Source organism: Nerophis ophidion, linkage group LG29, assembly GCF_033978795.1.
Source record: "Nerophis ophidion isolate RoL-2023_Sa linkage group LG29, RoL_Noph_v1.0, whole genome shotgun sequence".
In the NCBI taxonomy this organism is placed as follows: domain Eukaryota; kingdom Metazoa; phylum Chordata; class Actinopteri; order Syngnathiformes; family Syngnathidae; genus Nerophis; species Nerophis ophidion.
In genome coordinates, this window is record NC_084639.1 from 10,601,178 (window position 1) to 10,620,693 (window position 19,516).

At 34.5% G+C, this 19,516-nt stretch overlaps 1 protein-coding gene across 6 annotated transcripts in view; it reads right to left on the bottom strand.

Annotated features, from left to right (window-relative positions):
- LOC133546053 (phospholipid-transporting ATPase IA-like) overlaps nt 1-19,516 on the bottom strand; it is a 441,030-nt gene that overhangs the window by 76,317 nt on the left and 345,197 nt on the right. For all 6 annotated transcript variants that reach the window (XR_009804972.1, XM_061891880.1, XM_061891879.1 and 3 more), the window contains 2 exons: nt 14,453-14,527; nt 3,650-3,772 (listed from right to left, as the gene is read on the bottom strand). Coding sequence is in view for 5 of the 6 variants with exons in the window: in XM_061891880.1 (XP_061747864.1) it covers nt 3,650-3,772; nt 14,453-14,527 (198 nt within the window). In the remaining variant the exon portion in view is untranslated. The remainder of the gene's footprint in view (nt 1-3,649; nt 3,773-14,452; nt 14,528-19,516) is intronic.

The following is a 19,516-nucleotide window of genomic DNA, read 5'->3' on the forward strand; positions in this document are numbered from 1 at the left end:
CAAAGATTTGCAAATCCTTTTCAACTTATTTTCAATTGAATAGACTGCAAAGACAAGATATTTAATGTTCGCATATAGAAACATTTAATGGCAGCTATAAATTGCAAAAAAGTTGGCATAGGGGCATTTTTACCACTGTGTTACATGGCCTTTCCTTTTAACAAAACTCAGTAAACATTCGGTAACCGAGGAGACCAATTTTTGAAGCTTTTCAGGTGAAATTCTTTCCCATTCTTGCTTAAAGTACCGCTTAAGTTGTTCAACAGTCCGGAGTCTCCAATTTTAGGCTTCATATTGCCCCACACACTTTCAATGGGAGACAGGTCTGGACTACAGGCAGGCCGGTCTAGTACCCGCACTCTTTTACTACGAAGCCACGCTGTTGTAACACGTGGCTTGGCATTGTCTTGCTGAAATAAGCAGGGGCGTCCATGATAACGTTCCTTGGATGGCAACATGTGTTGCTCCAAAACCTGTATGTACCTTTCAGCATAATTATGCCTTCACAGTTACCCATGCCTTTAGGCACTATTACACCCCCATACCATCACAGATGCTGGTTTTCAACTTTGTGCTTATAACGACCTGAATGGTTCATTTCCTCTTTGTTCCGGAGGACACAACGACCTCAGTTTCCAAAAACAATTTGAAATGTGGACTCGTCAGACCACTGAACACTTTTCCACTCTGCATCAGTCCATCTGAGATGAGCTCGGGCCCAGCAAAACCGGCAGCGTTTCTGGGTGTTGATAAATGGCTTTGCATAGTAGAGTTTTAACTTGTACTTTCAGATATAGTGACAAACTGTAGTTACTGATAGTGGTTTTCTGAAGTATTCCTGAACCCATGTGGTGATATCTTTTACACACCGATGGTTTTCAGCCTTGCTGCTTAAGTGCAGTGATTTCTCCAGATTCTCTGAACCTTTTGATGATATTACAGACCGTAGATGGTGAAATCCCTAAATTCCTTGCAATAGCTGGTTGAGAAGTGTTGTTCTTAAACGATTCGCTCACGCATTTGTTTACAAAGTGGTGACCCTCGCCCCATCCTTGTTTGTGAGTGACTGAGCATTTTCATGGAAGCTGCTTTTATAACCGATCATGGCACCCACCTGTTTCCAATTAGCCTGTTCACCTGTGGGATGTTCGAAATAAATGTTTGATGAGCATTCCTCAACTTTCTCAGACTTTTTTGCCACTTGTGCCAGCTTTTTTGAAACATGTTGCAGGCAATTCCAACTGAGCTAATATTTGCAAAAAATGACAGTTTTTTTCAGTTTGAACATTAAATATCTTGTCTTTGTAGTCCATTCAATTGAATATAAGTTGAAAAGGATTTGCAAATCATTGTGTGTTGTTTTTTTTACGATTTACACAACATGCCAAATTCACTGGTTTTGGGTTTTGTAATATTAGAATAATAACTCTATTTTAGTATTGCTTGGATTCAAAATGACGTCACGTCTGGCTCATTAAATATGCGTGGTGGTCAAGGTAGCGCTGTTCTCAATGGGTACTGGTCGCCATTTAGCCTTTCTCCAGGAAAAAAGCCCTCTGTTTGCGTTGTTTTCGGCTGTGCAAACCGTTTAAATCGCGAAAAGGATAAACCTTTCTTCACAGTTCCTCGAGAGGCAATCAAGAATGGCCGACGAGTGCAAGATTTATTAACAGATTACGAGAAAAGTATCACGCTCTCCAGTACAAAGGAGAAAAGCCGAAGAATGCACACATTCTTGGACATTCACACATATAAGATTCTACACCAAAAAAAGGATCTATTTATTATTATATTGCCATAAAACATTGCCAGAGGACATAGCCAAGAATTTTCATTCGATCAGAACCGTTCAAGTTTCAAAACGTTCAGCTCAACCAGGAATCGTGAGCTCCTCAAAAAATGTAAAATATCCCATATTACCCCAAATTCCCTTCCACGCTACACCGCTACAACAAAGACGACGGGGAGAAGACGCTGCCGAAGGTGAGCCACGTAAATAAGTCCGCCCACAAAACGGCGCATCCGGAAGCGACTGTCAGAAAACGGCTTGAAGATGATCTGTAAAACATCATCTCTGCAACATTTTGACCAAAGAACCACCATCACATGTTATGTAGACCACAATGAAGTCTTTTACATCTAGAAAAAAAGTAATAATAATATGACTTATAAATGAAAAAGATCAAAAATAGCCCTATGGTCTAGAACAGGAGTCTCCAACCTTTTTGAAACCAAGAGCTACTTCTTGGGTACTGATTAATGCAAAGGGCTACCAGTTTGATACACACTTAAATAAATTGCCAGAAATAGCCAATTAGCTCAATTTACCTTTAATAAATACATCTAAATATTAAAAAATGGGTATTTTTGTCTGACATTCCGTCGTACATTTTTTTTCCTTTTACGGAAGTTTTTTTCTAGGGAATAAATGATGAAAAAAACACTTAATTGAACGGTTTAAAAGAGAAAACACACCAAAAAATGAAAATTTAATTTTGAAACATAGTTTATCTTCAATTTCGACTCTTTAAAATTCAAAATTCAACCGAAAAAAAGAGAAAAACTAGCTAATTCCATTTTTTTATGGAACGTCATTAGTAATTTTTCCTGATTAAGATTAATTTTAGAATTTTGATGACATGTTTTAAATAGGTTAAAATCCAATCTGCACTTTGTTAGAATATAAAACAAATTGGACCAAGCTATATTTCTAACAAAGACAAATCATTATTTCTTCTAGATTTTCAGGAATTATTTAAAAAAGAAATTCAAAAGACTTTGAAATAAGATTTAAATCTGATTCTAAAGATTTTCTAGATTTGCCATATTTTTTTTAAATTTTAATCATAAGTTTGAAGAAATATTTCACAAATATTCTTCGTTGAAATAACAGAAGCGAAAATGAAGAATTAAATTAAAATGTATGTATTATTCTTTACAATAAAAAAAAAAACTTAAACATTGATATAAATTGTCAGGAAAGAAGAGGAAGGAATTCAAAAGGTGAAAAGGTATATGTGTTTAAAAATCCTAAAATCATTTTTAAGGTTGTATTTTTTCTCTAAAATTGTCTTTCTGAAAGTTATAAGAAGCAAAGTAAAAAATAAATGAATTCATTTAAACAAGTAAAGACCAAGACTTTATAATATTTTCTTGGATTTTCAAATTCTATTTGAGTTTTGTCTCTCTTAGAAATAAAAAATGTTGAGCAAAGCGAGACCAGTTTGCTAGTAAATAAATACAATTAAAAAAAATAGAGGCAGCTCACTGGTAAGTGCTGCTATTTGAGCTATTTTTAGAACAGGCCAGCGGGCTACTCATCTGGTCCTTATGGGCTACCTGGTGCCCGCGGGCACCGCGTTGGTGACCCCTGGTTTAGATGCTCTGATTCAAACAAACGCTGGCACACGCTCTTCTTCACCTCCCCCTGATTCCTCCTGCTCTCCCCCAAAGCCTTGCAGCCGTCTGACCTTGCCTGCCCCTGACCCCCGTGGCCAATCGCTCTCTAATCACCTCCACGCCGCACTGAGCAGGTCACCACGCCTGTGAGGAGCGTACAGGAGCCCACCGTCACCCACCCTGGAAGACATCTCTATTGTCATCCTAACAAGGCACGCCTCGGCCAACGAAAACAGTTCAGTGCTTTTACCTTGGTGTTGAATCCCATCGCATTCTGGGAGGTTTTGTACAGCTCGGGGTACTTCAGCATGTTTTCTTTCCGACAGGAGCGCTCGAATATTCCCAGGGTGAGCGGAGGCAGAGCCGTGAAGATCTGCACAAGAAATGACCACAAAGGGAAGGGAAAAGGAGGAAAAAGAAGAGCGAGGGGGGGGAAAAAAAGTCAGGAGACGAACCAAAAATACACCAAATTTTTAAAACTTCACATCAGACGGTCCTAAATTGTCTTCTTGTAATGGCAACTTTTCTTCTTGCTGGACTGGAAGACCCCAAATTGTTGTCTTTGTGGGTGTATTCTTGCAAGAAGAGACATAAATGTTGATGTCTCACAGTGCACATAAAAACACAGTACATATAAAACACACAGTACACATAAAACATACATTACACATAAAACACACATTACACATACAACACACATTACACACAAAACACACATTACACACAAAACACAGTACACATAAAACACACATTACACATAAAACACACATTACACATAAAACACACAGTACACATAAAACACACAGTACACATAAAACACACAGTACACATAAAACACACATTACACATAAAACACACATTACACATAAAACACACAGTACACATAAAACACACAGTACACATAAAACACACAGTACACATAAAACACATATTACATATAAAACACACAGTGCACATAAAACACATATTACATATAAAACACACATTACACATAAAACACACAGTACACATAAAACACACAGTGCACATAAAACACATATTACATATAAAACACACATTACACATAAAACACACAGTACACATAAAACACACAGTACACATAAAACACACAGTACACATAAAACACACAGTGCACATAAAACACACAGTACACATAAAACACACAGTACACATAAAACACACAGTACACATAAAACACACATTACACATAAAACACACAGTACACATAAAACACACATTACACATAAAACACAGATTACACATAAAACACACATTACACATAAAACACACAGTACACATAAAACACACAGTACATATAAAACACACAGTACACATAAAACACATATTACATATAAAACACACATTACACATAAAACACACAGTACACATAAAACACACAGTACACAAAAAACAGATATTACACATAAAACGCACAGTGCACATAAAACACATATTACATATAAAACACACAGTACACATAAAACACACAGTACATATTAAACACAGTACACATAAAATACACAGTGCACATAAAACAAAAAGTAGGCATAAAACACATATTACATATAAAACACACATTACACATAAAACACACAGTACACATAAAACACACAGTACACATAAAACACACAGTACACAAAAAACAGATATTACACATAAAACGCACAGTGCACATAAAACACATATTACATATAAAACACACAGTACACATAAAACACACAGTACATATAAAACACAGTACACATAAAACACACAGTGCACATAAAACACACATTATATATAAAACACACAGTACACATAAAACAAAAAGTAGGCATAAAACACACATTACATATAAAACACACAGTACACATAAACACACAGTGCACATAAAACACACATTACATACAAAACACACAGTACACATGAAACAAAAAGTAGGCATAAAACACACTACATATAAAACACACAGTACACATTAGCCATACAGTACACATAAAACACACATTACATATAAAACACACAGTACACATAAAACACACAGTACACATAAAACACAGTACACATAAAACACACATTGCATATAAAACAGTACACATAACACACACAGTACACATAAGACAAAAAGTAGGGATAAAACACACATTACATATAAAACACACAGTACACATAAAACACACATTACACATAAAACACACAGTACACATAAAACAAAAAGTAGGCATAAAACACATTACATATAAAACACAGTACATATAAAACCCACAGTACACATAAAACACAGTACACATAAAACAAACAGTACACAAAAAATACACAATACACACAATACAAACAGTACACATAAAACAGTACACAAAAAATACACAATACACATAAAACAGTACACATAAAACACACAGTAAACATAAAACAAACAGTATACAAAAACACACAGTACACATAAAACACACATTACACATAAAACACACATTACACATAAAACACACGGTGCACATAAAACACAGTACACATAAAACACACAGTACACATAAAACACACATTACACATAAAACACACGGTGCACATAAAACACATATTACATATAAAACACACAGTACACATAAAACACACAGTACATATAAAACACAGTACACATAAAACACACAGTGCACATAAAACACATATTACATATAAAACACACAGTACACATAAAACAAAAAGTAGGCATAAAACACACATTACATATAAAACACACAGTACACATAAACACACAGTGCACATAAAACACACATTACATACAAAACACACAGTACACATGAAACAAAAAGTAGGCATAAAACACACTACATATAAAACACACAGTACACATTAGCCATACAGTACACATAAAACACACATTGCATATAAAACAGTACACATAAAACACACAGTACACATAAAACAAAAAGTAGGCATAAAACACATTACATATAAAACACAGTGCACATAAAACACACAGTACATATAAAACACACAGCACACATAAAACACACAGTACACAAACACATAGTGCACATAAAACACACATTACATATAAAACACATAGTACACATAAAACACACAGTACACATAAAACACACAGTATACATAAAACACACATTGCATATCAAACAGTACACATAACACACACAGTACACATAAAACAAAAAGTAGGCATAAAACACACATTACATATAAAACACACAGTACACATAAAACACACATTACACATAAAACACACAGTACACATAAAACAAAAAGTAGGCATAAAACACATTACATATAAAACACAGTACATATAAAACACACATTACACATAAAACACAGTGCACATAAAACACACATTACATATAAAACACACATTACACATTAAAAACACACAGTACACATAAAACACACAGTACACATAAAACACACAGTACACATAAAACACACATTACACATAAAACACACAGTACACATAAAACACACAGTACACATTAAACACACAGTACACATAAAACACACATTACACATAAAACACACATTACACATATAACACAGTACTCATAAAACAAAAATTACACATAAAACACACATTACATATATAAGACAGTACACATAAAACAACAAAGAATAACCATAAAACACCAAACAGTACACGTAAAACACACAGTACATGTAAAACACACAGGATACGTAAAACACACAATACACATTAAACACAGTACACATAAAACACACTGTACACATAAAACACAGTACACATAAAACACACAGTACACATAAAACACAGTACATATACAATAAACAGTACACATAAATAAGACGGTACACAAAACACAGTACATCCAGCAACATAAAACACAGTACACATACAACAACAAACAGTACACATACAACACAAAGTACACAAATCACAGAGTACACATGTTACACACAGTACGCATAAAATACAGGACACGTGAAACACACACTACACATTAAACACAGTACACATTAAATACACAGTACACATAAAACAAAGAGTACACAAAAAAACAACAAACAGTACACATAAAACAACAAGGAGTAAACATAAAACACCAAACAGTACACATAAAACAACAAGGAGTAAACATAAAACACCAAACAGTACACATAAAAAACAGTACAAGTAAAACACAGTACACATAAAACAACAAAAAGTACACATAAAAACAGTACACAAAAACACTGTACAGCAACATAAAACAGTACACATAAATCATAGAGTACACATTTTACATACAACACACATTAAACAGTACACAATAAACACACAGTACACATAAAAACAACAAACAGTACACAAAACACAACAAACAGTACACAAAACAAACATCACACTTAAAACACATAGTACACATAAAAACAAACAGTACATATGAAACACACAGTACACATGAAACAGACAGTACACATAAAACACGGTACACATTAAAACAACAAACAGTACACATAAAACAAAGTACACAAAACAAACAGTAAACATAAAACAAACAGTACACATGTAACACAAAGTACACATGAAACACAGTACACATAAAACAACACAAAGTAAACATAAAACGACACAGTAAACATTAAAAAAAAGTACACATAAAAAACAGTACATATAAAACAAACATTACACAAACAGTACGCATAAAACAAACGGTACACAAAAAATACACAATACATATAATACAAAAAAGTACACAAAAATACACAATACACATAAAACAGTACATATGAAACACACAGTACACATAAAACAAACAGTACACAAAAACAGACAGTACACATACAGACAGTACACATACAACAACAGTACACAAAAAACAATCAACAGCACACATAAAACAAACAGTAAACATAAACACAGTGCTCATAAAACCAACAGTACACATAAAAACACCAAGTACACATTCATCACAGAGTACAACTAATACACACAGTACGCATAAAACACACAATACACATTAAAAATACAGTGCACATAAAACAACAAACAGTAGACAAAAAACAACCAATGGTACACATAAAACAAACAGTACACATGAACACACAGTACACATAAAACACAGTACACGTAAACACACAGTACACATAAAACAACACAGTACACATTAAATAAAAAGTACACATAAAAAACCAAAATTACACAAACTAACAGTACACATAAAACAAACAGTACACAAAAAATACACAATACACTATACAAACAGTACACATAAAACAAACAGTACACATAAAACAAACAGTACACATAAAACAAACAGTATACAAAAAACAGACAGTACACATAGAACACATTACACATAAAACACCAAACAGCACACAAAAAACAAACAGTACACAAAAAACAATCAGCAGTACTCATAAAACAAACAGTACACATAAAAACACAATGTACACATACATCAGAGTACAACAATTACACACAGTACGCATAAAACACACAGTACACATAAAACACACAGTACACATAAAACACACAGTACACATAAAACACACAGTACACATAAAAACACACAGTACACGTAAAACACACAGCACACATAAAACACACAGTACACATAAAACACACAGTACACATAAAACACACAGTACACATAAAACACACAGTGCACATAAAACAAACAGTACACATAAAACACACAGTACACATAAAACACACAGTACACATAAAATACACATTACATATAAAACAGTACACATAACACACACAGTACACATAAAACAAACAGTACACATAAAACACACAGTACACATAAAACAGTACATAAAAAACACACAGTACACATAAAACAAACAGTACACATAAAACACACAGTACACATAAAACAAACAGTACACATAAAACACACAGTACACATAAAACAAACAGTACACATAAAACAGTACATAAAAAACACACAGTACACATAAAACACACAGTACACATAAAACAAACAGTACACATAAAACAGTACATAAAAAACACACAGTAAACATAAAACACACAGTACACATTAAACACACAGTACACATAAAACAAACAGTACACATAAAACAGTACATAAAAACACACAGTACACATAAAACACACAGTACACATAAAACACACAGTACACATAAAACACACAGTACACATAAAACACACAGTACACATAAAACAAACAGTACATAAACAAAGAGTACAAGAAGTGTTTTTCATGACAAACATTTCCTTGGTTCCATGTTACAAAAGTTGTCTCCTGGCACGTTACACTATTTCCATAAATGCTGTTTCGTGACCAAAAACAATAAAACATTTGTGTGCGTGTTTTTAAGTTCATTTTTATGAGTTTCTCAGTTCATTTTCATGAGTTTGAGTTTTGCACGAGAGCATGTGACCTTCTCCCGACACAAGTTGAGGACGTCCGTGTGTGGCAGCCAGAAAAGTGTTCAGGAAAGTAAGAATGGTCTAAGACAGGGGTCGGCAACCTAAAATGTTGAAAGAGCCATATTGGACCAAAAATTTAAAAAAAAAACATGTCTAGAGCCGCAAAAAATTAAAAGCCATATTATATACAGATAGTGTGTCATGAGATATAAATTTAATTAAGAGGACTTAAAGGAAACTAAATGAGCTCAAATATAGCGATAAATGAGGCATAATGATGCAATATGTACATATAGCTAGCCTAAATAGCATGTTAGCATCTGCAGTGACCAAATATGTCTGACTATCACTCCACACAAGTCAATAACGTCAACAATCTCACCTTTGTGCATGAATGCACAACGTTAAAAGTTTGGTGGACAAAATGAGACAGAAAAAGAAGTGGCATAAAACACGTCTTAGAAAGTCGGAGAAAGTTATACATGTAAACAAACTACGGTGAGTTCAAGGACCGCCGAAATTGGGAGGACAAAACGGCGCTCACCAAATACTTGAATCAGTGAGGCATGTTTAATAAAAACACTGTGCTTTATAATTAGGGAGGTTTGTGTCATGTTTGTCCTCCTACAGAAACTATATTAAAACGAATAATATAGTTTTATATTTTTTTCCACTCATCTTTTTCCATTTTACATACATTTTTAAAAAAGCTCCACAGAGCCACTAGGGCAGGGCTAAAGAGCCACATGTGGCTCTAGAGCCAAGGGCTGCCGACCCCCAGTATATTTTATATATATATATATATATATATATATATATATATACATGGTACATGGGATGTACTTGTATAGCGCTTTTCTACCTTCAAGGTACTCAAAGCGCTTTGACACTACTTCCACATTTACCCATTCACACACACATTCACACAGTGATGGAGGGAGCTGCCATGCAAGGCGCTAACCAGCACCCATCATACACACATATATATATACAAATACATAGATATACATATGTATATATATATAAATATATATGTATACATATATACATATGGAAATATATATACATATGTACATATCCATATATATATATGTATATATGTATATATATACACATATATACATGTGTATATATACACATATATACATATGTGTGTATATATACACATATATACATATGTGTATATATACACATATATACATATGTGTATATATACATATATACATATGTGTATATATACATATGTACATATGTATATATACACATATGTATACATATACATATATATACATATACATACATACATGTATATATACATATACACATATGTATATACATTTAAATAAGTAAATACATATGTATATACACATAAGCATATACATACGCATACATACATTTACATATATACATATGCATACATATTTATATATGCACATATGTATATATGCGTATATGTATGTATGCATATGTATATATACATATGCATGTATACATGTGTATGCATGTACATACACATACATATGTATATATACATATGTATACATACATATACATATGTATATATACAGATACACATTTATATGCAGAGCCACTAGGGCAGGGCTAAAGAGCCACATGTGGCTCTAGAGCCAAGGGTTGCCGACCCCCAGTATATTTTATATATATATATATATATATATATATATATACATGGTACATGGGATGTACTTGTATAGCGCTTTTCTACCTTCAAGGTACTCAAAGCGCTTTGACACTACTTCCACATTTACCCATTCACACACACATTCACACAGTGATGGAGGGAGCTGCCATGCAAGGCGCTAACCAGCACCCATCATACACACATATATATATACAAATACATAGATATACATATGTATATATATATAAATATATATGTATACATATATACATATGGAAATATATATACATATGTACATATCCATATATATATATGTATATATGTATATATATACACATATATACATGTGTATATATACACATATATACATATGTGTGTATATATACACATATATACATATGTGTATATATACACATATATACATATGTGTATATATACATATATACATATGTGTATATATACATATGTACATATGTATATATACACATATGTATACATATACATATATATACATATACATACATACATGTATATATACATATACACATATGTATATACATTTAAATAAGTAAATACATATGTATATACACATAAGCATATACATACGCATACATACATTTACATATATACATATGCATACATATTTATATATGCACATATGTATATATGCGTATATGTATGTATGCATATGTATATATACATATGCATGTATACATGTGTATGCATATACATACACATACATATGTATATATACATATGTATACATACATATACATATGTATATATACATATGTATACATACATATACATATGTATATATACAGATACACATTTATATGCAGAGCCACTAGGGCAGGGCTAAAGAGCCACATGTGGCTCTAGAGCCAAGGGCTGCCGACCCCCAGTATATTTTATATATATATATATATATATATATATATATACATGGTACATGGGATGTACTTGTATAGCGCTTTTCTACCTTCAAGGTACTCAAAGCGCTTTGACACTACTTCCACATTTACCCATTCACACACACATTCACACACTGATGGAGGGAGCTGCCATGCAAGGCGCTAACCAGCACCCATCATACACACATATATATATACAAATACATAGATATACATATGTATATATATATAAATATATATGTATACATATATACATATGGAAATATATATACATATGTACATATCCATATATATATGTATATATGTATATATATACACATATATACATATGTGTGTATATATACACATATATACATATGTGTATATATACACATATATACATATGTGTATATATACATATATACATATGTGTATATATACATATATACATATGTGTATATATACATATGTACATATGTATATATACACATATGTATACATATACATATATATATACATATACATATATACATGTATATATACATATACACATATGTATATACATTTAAATAAGTAAATACATATGTATATATACACATAAGCATATACATACGCATACATACATTTACATATATACATATGCATACATATTTATATATGCACATATGTATATATGCGTATATGTATGTATGCATATGTATATATACATATGCATGTATACATGTGTATGCATATGCATACACATACATATGTATATATACATATTTATACATACACATACATATGTATATATACATATGTATACATACATATACATATGTATATATACATATGTATACATACATATACATATGTATATATACATATACACATTTATATGCATATGTATACATAATATGTATATATACATATGTATATATACATATACATATGTATATATATATATATATATATATATATATATATATATATATATATATATATATACATACATATATACACACATATATATATATATACACGCGCACACACACACACACACACACATTCCCCTGGGAAGAGCTAGACGAAGTGGCTGGGGAGAGGGAAGTCTGGGCTTCCCTGCTTAGGCTGCTGCCCCCACGACCCGACCTCGGATAAGCGGAAGAAGATGGATAGATGGATATATATATATATATATATATATATATATATATATATATATATATATATATATATATATATATATATATATATATATATATATATATATACATATAAACTCAAATATGACTCCTTTAATGCGCCTTATAATCCGGTGCGCTTTATAATCCGAGAAATACGTAAATCCAAATAAAACTTTCTGCAGGTCAAGGCGCGTATTCAACTGAAATAAAAGTGTAGTTTAAAATACATTTAAGTATGAATTGATTAACGTGGACCCCGACTTTAACAGGTTAAAAAACGTATTCGGAATATGTACTTTACTGTGCAATCTAGTAATAAAAGTTTCAATCAATAATCAACTTAGTTTAAAACCTTTCAGAAGTGAACAGTGTATGTTGTTCTTAGTTTATTCTTTGAAATAGCTGAAATATATACTTAAGCAAATTCCTGTTTGGATTTCTCAAATAATTCCCTTCATTCTTTCCTCGACTTGGTCCATGTGCGCCAACTTTTGTGCTTCACATGCAAAACTCATCTCTCCACTCAGGAGCGTTCCAGTCAACAAGCAAGGGGGAAGGGTCACTGGTTGGACATCCCGGTGGAACTATCGGGGAGCACTGGTCCACACGACATGCACCACTGGACCCCTTTCTTATTCAGGGCAAGCTCTCCTTGGAGGGGCGGATTCAGACCGCCGCTCCTGACAGACTCCCACGGAGCCACAGGAATGTGCACCCCCAGCGCTCCCAAGGTGGAGCTTCATTGGGGAATTGATGCAAAACATCCACTCAACATGCATATTTTCACTGCAGGTTTTGACAGACTTGAAATATTACATTCATTAGGAGTGGCCCCGCGACAGAGCCCTGTGGGACTCCCCTTCCCCTTTCTTTCGAGTATCACGCGAGCATAGCTGCCCCTGGCTCAACCGCACATGGAGGGGGAGGTTGGGCGCTGACTAAAGGTCGGCAAACACTGTGGTCAGGACGTCGGCGGTGCTCTGGACCGCCGCGCAAAAGCGAAGTCGAGCGGTTCAGCAACACTCACCACGTTGTACAGGCCGATGCACCAGCGCTCGAACAGAATCTGACCCGAGAAGCCGTTGACAAAGGCGAACCAGATCTGTGGGAGACAAAACAAACGGACAATGTTAGAAAAAAAACATCTGCCCGAAGAAGCGAATAGAACGAACACGGTTGTGCACACACGGTAGAGTTGGGGTGTTTCAGTTTAATCACAGTCATGTCCCATGTTTGGTATGATGTCTTGAAAACGAGTGCCAGAGAGGGGCCAAGTGGCAGACTTGGGTAAGTTGGTCAACTTCGACATCCAACAGACAAAAACACTTTTTGTATTAACCTGCTTGAGGATTAAGATGGATTGTTCATGTAAAGGGGAAGATATAAACATCCCATCTGTCTTTACCCCAGTGAGAGCAGACATTGTACAGTAAGAGATGTTTTTATTATGTTGATAGTCCCCCTATAAGACCCACCTATTAAATCTAGTTTTTATTTTACATGTGTTAATTTCAATAGTGTATTTTTAATTAATTAGTATTTTGTCCACATGACTGCATGTGTCGGTCATGAAACAGGTTATTTTTTGGTAAGATATCTTGAAAAGGAATGCCAGAGAGGGGCCAAGTGGCAGACTGTGATTAAGTTGGTCAACTTCGACATCCAATAGGCATGATATCTCTTTTTTTTTAACCTGCTTGAGGATTATGATGTATTGTTCATGTAAAGGGGAAAATATAAACATCTCATCTGTCTTTACCCCAGTGAGAGCAGACAGTGTACAGTGTACAGTAAGGGATTGCTTTATTAAGTTGATAGTCCTCCACCTATTTAATCTAGTTTTTATTTTACTTTTATTCATTTCATTCGTATCTTTTTAATTTCACAAGTATTTTGTCCAAATGACTGCGTGTGTCGGTCGTGAAATAGGTCATCTTTTGGTATGATTTCCTGAAAACGAGTGCCTGAGAGGGGCCAAGTGGCAGACTTGGGTAAATTGGTCAACTTCTACAACCAACAGACACAAAAACTTTTCTTTTTAACCTGCTTGAGGATTATGATTAATTGTTCATGTAAAGGGGAAGATATAAACATCCCATTTGTCTGTATACCAGTGAGAGCAGACATTGTACAGTAAGGGATTGTTTTATTATGTTGATAGTCCCCCTATAAGACACACTTATTTAATCTAGTTTTTATTTTACATTTATTAATTTCATTAGTATCTTTTTAATTTTATTAGTATTTTGTCCACATGACTGCATGTGTCCATCCTGAAATAAAACATTTTTAGTATGATTTTTTGAAACCTTTATTTAACCTGCTTGAGGTTTATGATGAATTGTTCATGAAAAGGAGAAGATATAAACATCCCATCAGTCTTTATCCCAGTGAGAGCAGACATTGGACAGTAAGGGATTGTTTTAATATGTTGATAGTTTGAATATCTTGTTTAACATTTAGCAATACTGAAGTGAAGTGAATTATATTTATATAGCACTTTTCTCTAGTGACTCAAAGCACTTTTACATAGTGAAACCGAATATCTAAGTTACATTTGAACCAGTATGGGTGGCACTGGTGGGCAGGTGGGTAAAGTGTCTTGCCCAAGGACACAACGGTAGTGACTAGGATGTCGGAAGCGGGGATCGAACCTGGAACTCTCAAATTGCTGGCATAGCCACTCTACCAACCGAGCTATGCCGCCCCTGCTACTTGATGCTTAGTGAAATGCTCATGTAAAAGGAAAGATATAAACATCCCATCAGTCTTTATCCCAGTGAGAGCAGACATTGTACAGTAAGGGATTGTTTTATTATGTTGATAGTTTACATATCTTGTTTAGCACTTAGCAATACTGCTACTTGATGCTTAGTGAAATGTTCATGTAAAGGGAAAGATATAAACATCCCATCAGTCTTTATCCCAATGAGAGCAGACATTGTACAGTAAGGGATTGTGTTACTATGTTGATAGTTTGAATATCTTGTTTAGCACTTAGCAATACTGCTACTTGATGCTTAGTGTTTCACATAAGTTGCATCTGTTTGGAACACAGACTCTAAAACTTGGAGATCCACCTTCTTAATATTCAGGATTAAAAATATACGTTTCTGGATCATCATTTTTCCCAAACTAGTCTATGTATTCTCTAATGAAGTCGGCCATGTTTAGTAGTCTTGATGACGGGAAAGCGAACATTTTGATGCGTCTGAGAAATGAGCAATGCTAAAAAAGATCAAATTATGTAAATATTACGTTATTACGAACCTTGATGTATGTTTTTTTTTTTTTTTTAATAGAGCGCTCTATAGGCGGAAAAGCGTGACTCCCATTGGCTTTTGCTAGCGCTTATTTACGAGACAGGATCCATAAACAATAAAAATGTGTGTTCTTGTCTTACATATTTATTTACTTATTTTTTGTCATGAAAAAGGGAGTTTTTTGGGGCTGGTGCACTATTTGTAAGTGTATCTTGTGTTTTTTATGTTGATTTAATTTAAAAAAATATATATATATATATTCTCGGTACAAATCGAGCCATAAAACCCACCTATTTAATCTAGTTTTTATTTTACATGTATTAATTTAATGAGTATTTTTTAATTACATTGGTATTTTGCCCACATGACTGCATGTGTCGGTCGTAAAATAGGTCATTTTTTGGTATGATGTCTTGAAAAGGAGTGCCAGAGAGGGGCCAAGTGGCAGACTGTGGTTATCAGTCGCGTCTGGTGAACATCAAGCACTTTCTCGCTTCATTTGACGTCATTATGAAGGCATGAGCTGCCGCAAATTGGGACGGAACCTATCTGGCGAGCCCACCCGTCACCGCCACTGCGCGCACCTCCCACCCCCCAGCACGCCGCTTCCATTGTGAAAGAGCATGCATGTAACCCCCCGCCCCTAACTGTCTTCATTGGGGAGGCAGAAGGCATGCACATAATGACCTGGAGAGTGTGTGTGTGTGTGTGTGTGTGTGTGTGTGTGTAAGGGGCCCCTGCCACACCCCCCAACCCCACACCCTCTCATGCTCTCTATCAGGTGCACTCTACCATAAGCTTGTTGCTTTTGAACCAGGGCGGGGGCATTTTTAGACAGCACATTTTGTTCACTCAAAGTACGTATTTAGTTTTACTTTTTTGAAGAAGAAATCATACAAGAAAAATATTTTATAAGGGTGTCCAAAAAAAAAAAAAATCAGATTAACCACAATTTTTATTTGTAATGATTCTTAATCGAGTTAAAAAAAACAATCGATAAAACAGTTTTCTTTTATTTGACATTTAAGTCTCACCTTAAAACTCATTTGTATACTCTAGCCTTTAAATAGACTCCCTTTTTAGACCAGTTGATCTGCCGTTTCTTTTCTTTTTCTTCTATGTCCCACTCTCCCTTGTGGAGGGGGTCCGGTCCGATCCGGTGGCCATGTACTGCTTGCCTGTGTATCGGCTGGGGACATCTCTGCGCTGCTGATCCGACTCCGCTTGGGATGGTTTCCTGCTGGCTCCGCTGTGAACGGGACTCTCGCTGCTATGTTGGATCCGCTTTGGACTGGACTCTCGCGACTGTGTTGGATCCATTATGGATTGAACTTTCACAGTATCATGTTAGACCCGCTCGACATCCATTGCTTTCCTCCTCTCTAAGGTTCTCATAGTCATCATTGTCACCGACGTCCCACTGGGTCATTATTGTCACCGATGTCCCACTGGGTGTGAGTTTTCCTTGCCCTTATGTGGGCCTACCGAGGATGTCGTGGTGGTTTGTGCAGCCCTTTGAGACACTAGTGATTTAGGGCTATATAAGTAAACATTGATTGATTGATTGATGTTTTTATCTTTTTCAATCCATCTTGTCCAGCCACAGACAAATTATATTGTTGTTGTTGTAGATTAGTGGTCCCCAAACTACGGCCCGCGTGCCAGATACGGCCCAACACCATACAAAATCCAGAAGCGGGAAGTCCCCCATAAAAAAAATAAGAGCGCGAATTACAATTTTTTTAATCTGTCTTTTCTACCCCATTCCATCAATCCATTTTCTGCTGCTTGTTACTCTCGGGGTTTCCTAGTCACTCAGGCAAATCATATTGTCTAATAATGCATTTTCTCATCGATAACGCGACGTCTTCACGGCACAGCAAGTGCGCGCTTTTTTAGTCAATAAGTGCACGAGGGGGAAAAAATGGCAAAATCGTTGGGGAATGTAAAATAGACTTCTAGTGTAGAGTTTTTAAAAGTGGACATATAACTTTTTTCATTCAGTGTAAAGAAAATGCACTTTGTCTAGTCTGCAATGAGACAGATTTTATATATATACACGTTTTATATATATATATATATGTATATATATATATATATATATATATATATATATATATATATATATATATATATACACATACACACACACATATATATACATATATACACATATACCTATATACATACATACATACATATATATGTATGTATGTATATATGTATATACACACACACACACACACACACACACACACACACACACACACACACACACGCACACACACACATACATACATATATATATATATATACACATATACATAAAAAAAACTTGTCCCTCAGGAAACTTAGGTCCTTTAATGTGTGCAGCAAGCTGTTGGATATCATTTTTTCAGTCTGTTGTCGCCAGTGCCCTGTACTTTGCAGTGGTGTGTTGGGGCAGCAGCACCAGCAAAAGGGACTTAAACCGGATTGACAAACTCATCCAGAAAGCCAGCCAAACAATTGTCAGGCAGTTGGAGGCGTTTGTGTCAGTGAGGCACAGGGATGTTTCTTATTTGTGTAGAATTTTATTAATCTAAACCAGTTTTCTTTGAAGTAATATAGAAACATACCACAGCTGTTGTTTTATTTTATGGAGGAATGTAGGTAGTCATAGAACTGGCACCCAACGTTATTAAAAAAAATATCGATTTTGAATGGAGAATCGATTATGAATCAAATCGATACCCCCCCCCCAGGAATTAAATGGAATCATGTTGTGCTCAAATATTCACAGCCCTAATGATTTATGATCAACGCAGTCATCTGACAACAATTAGGAC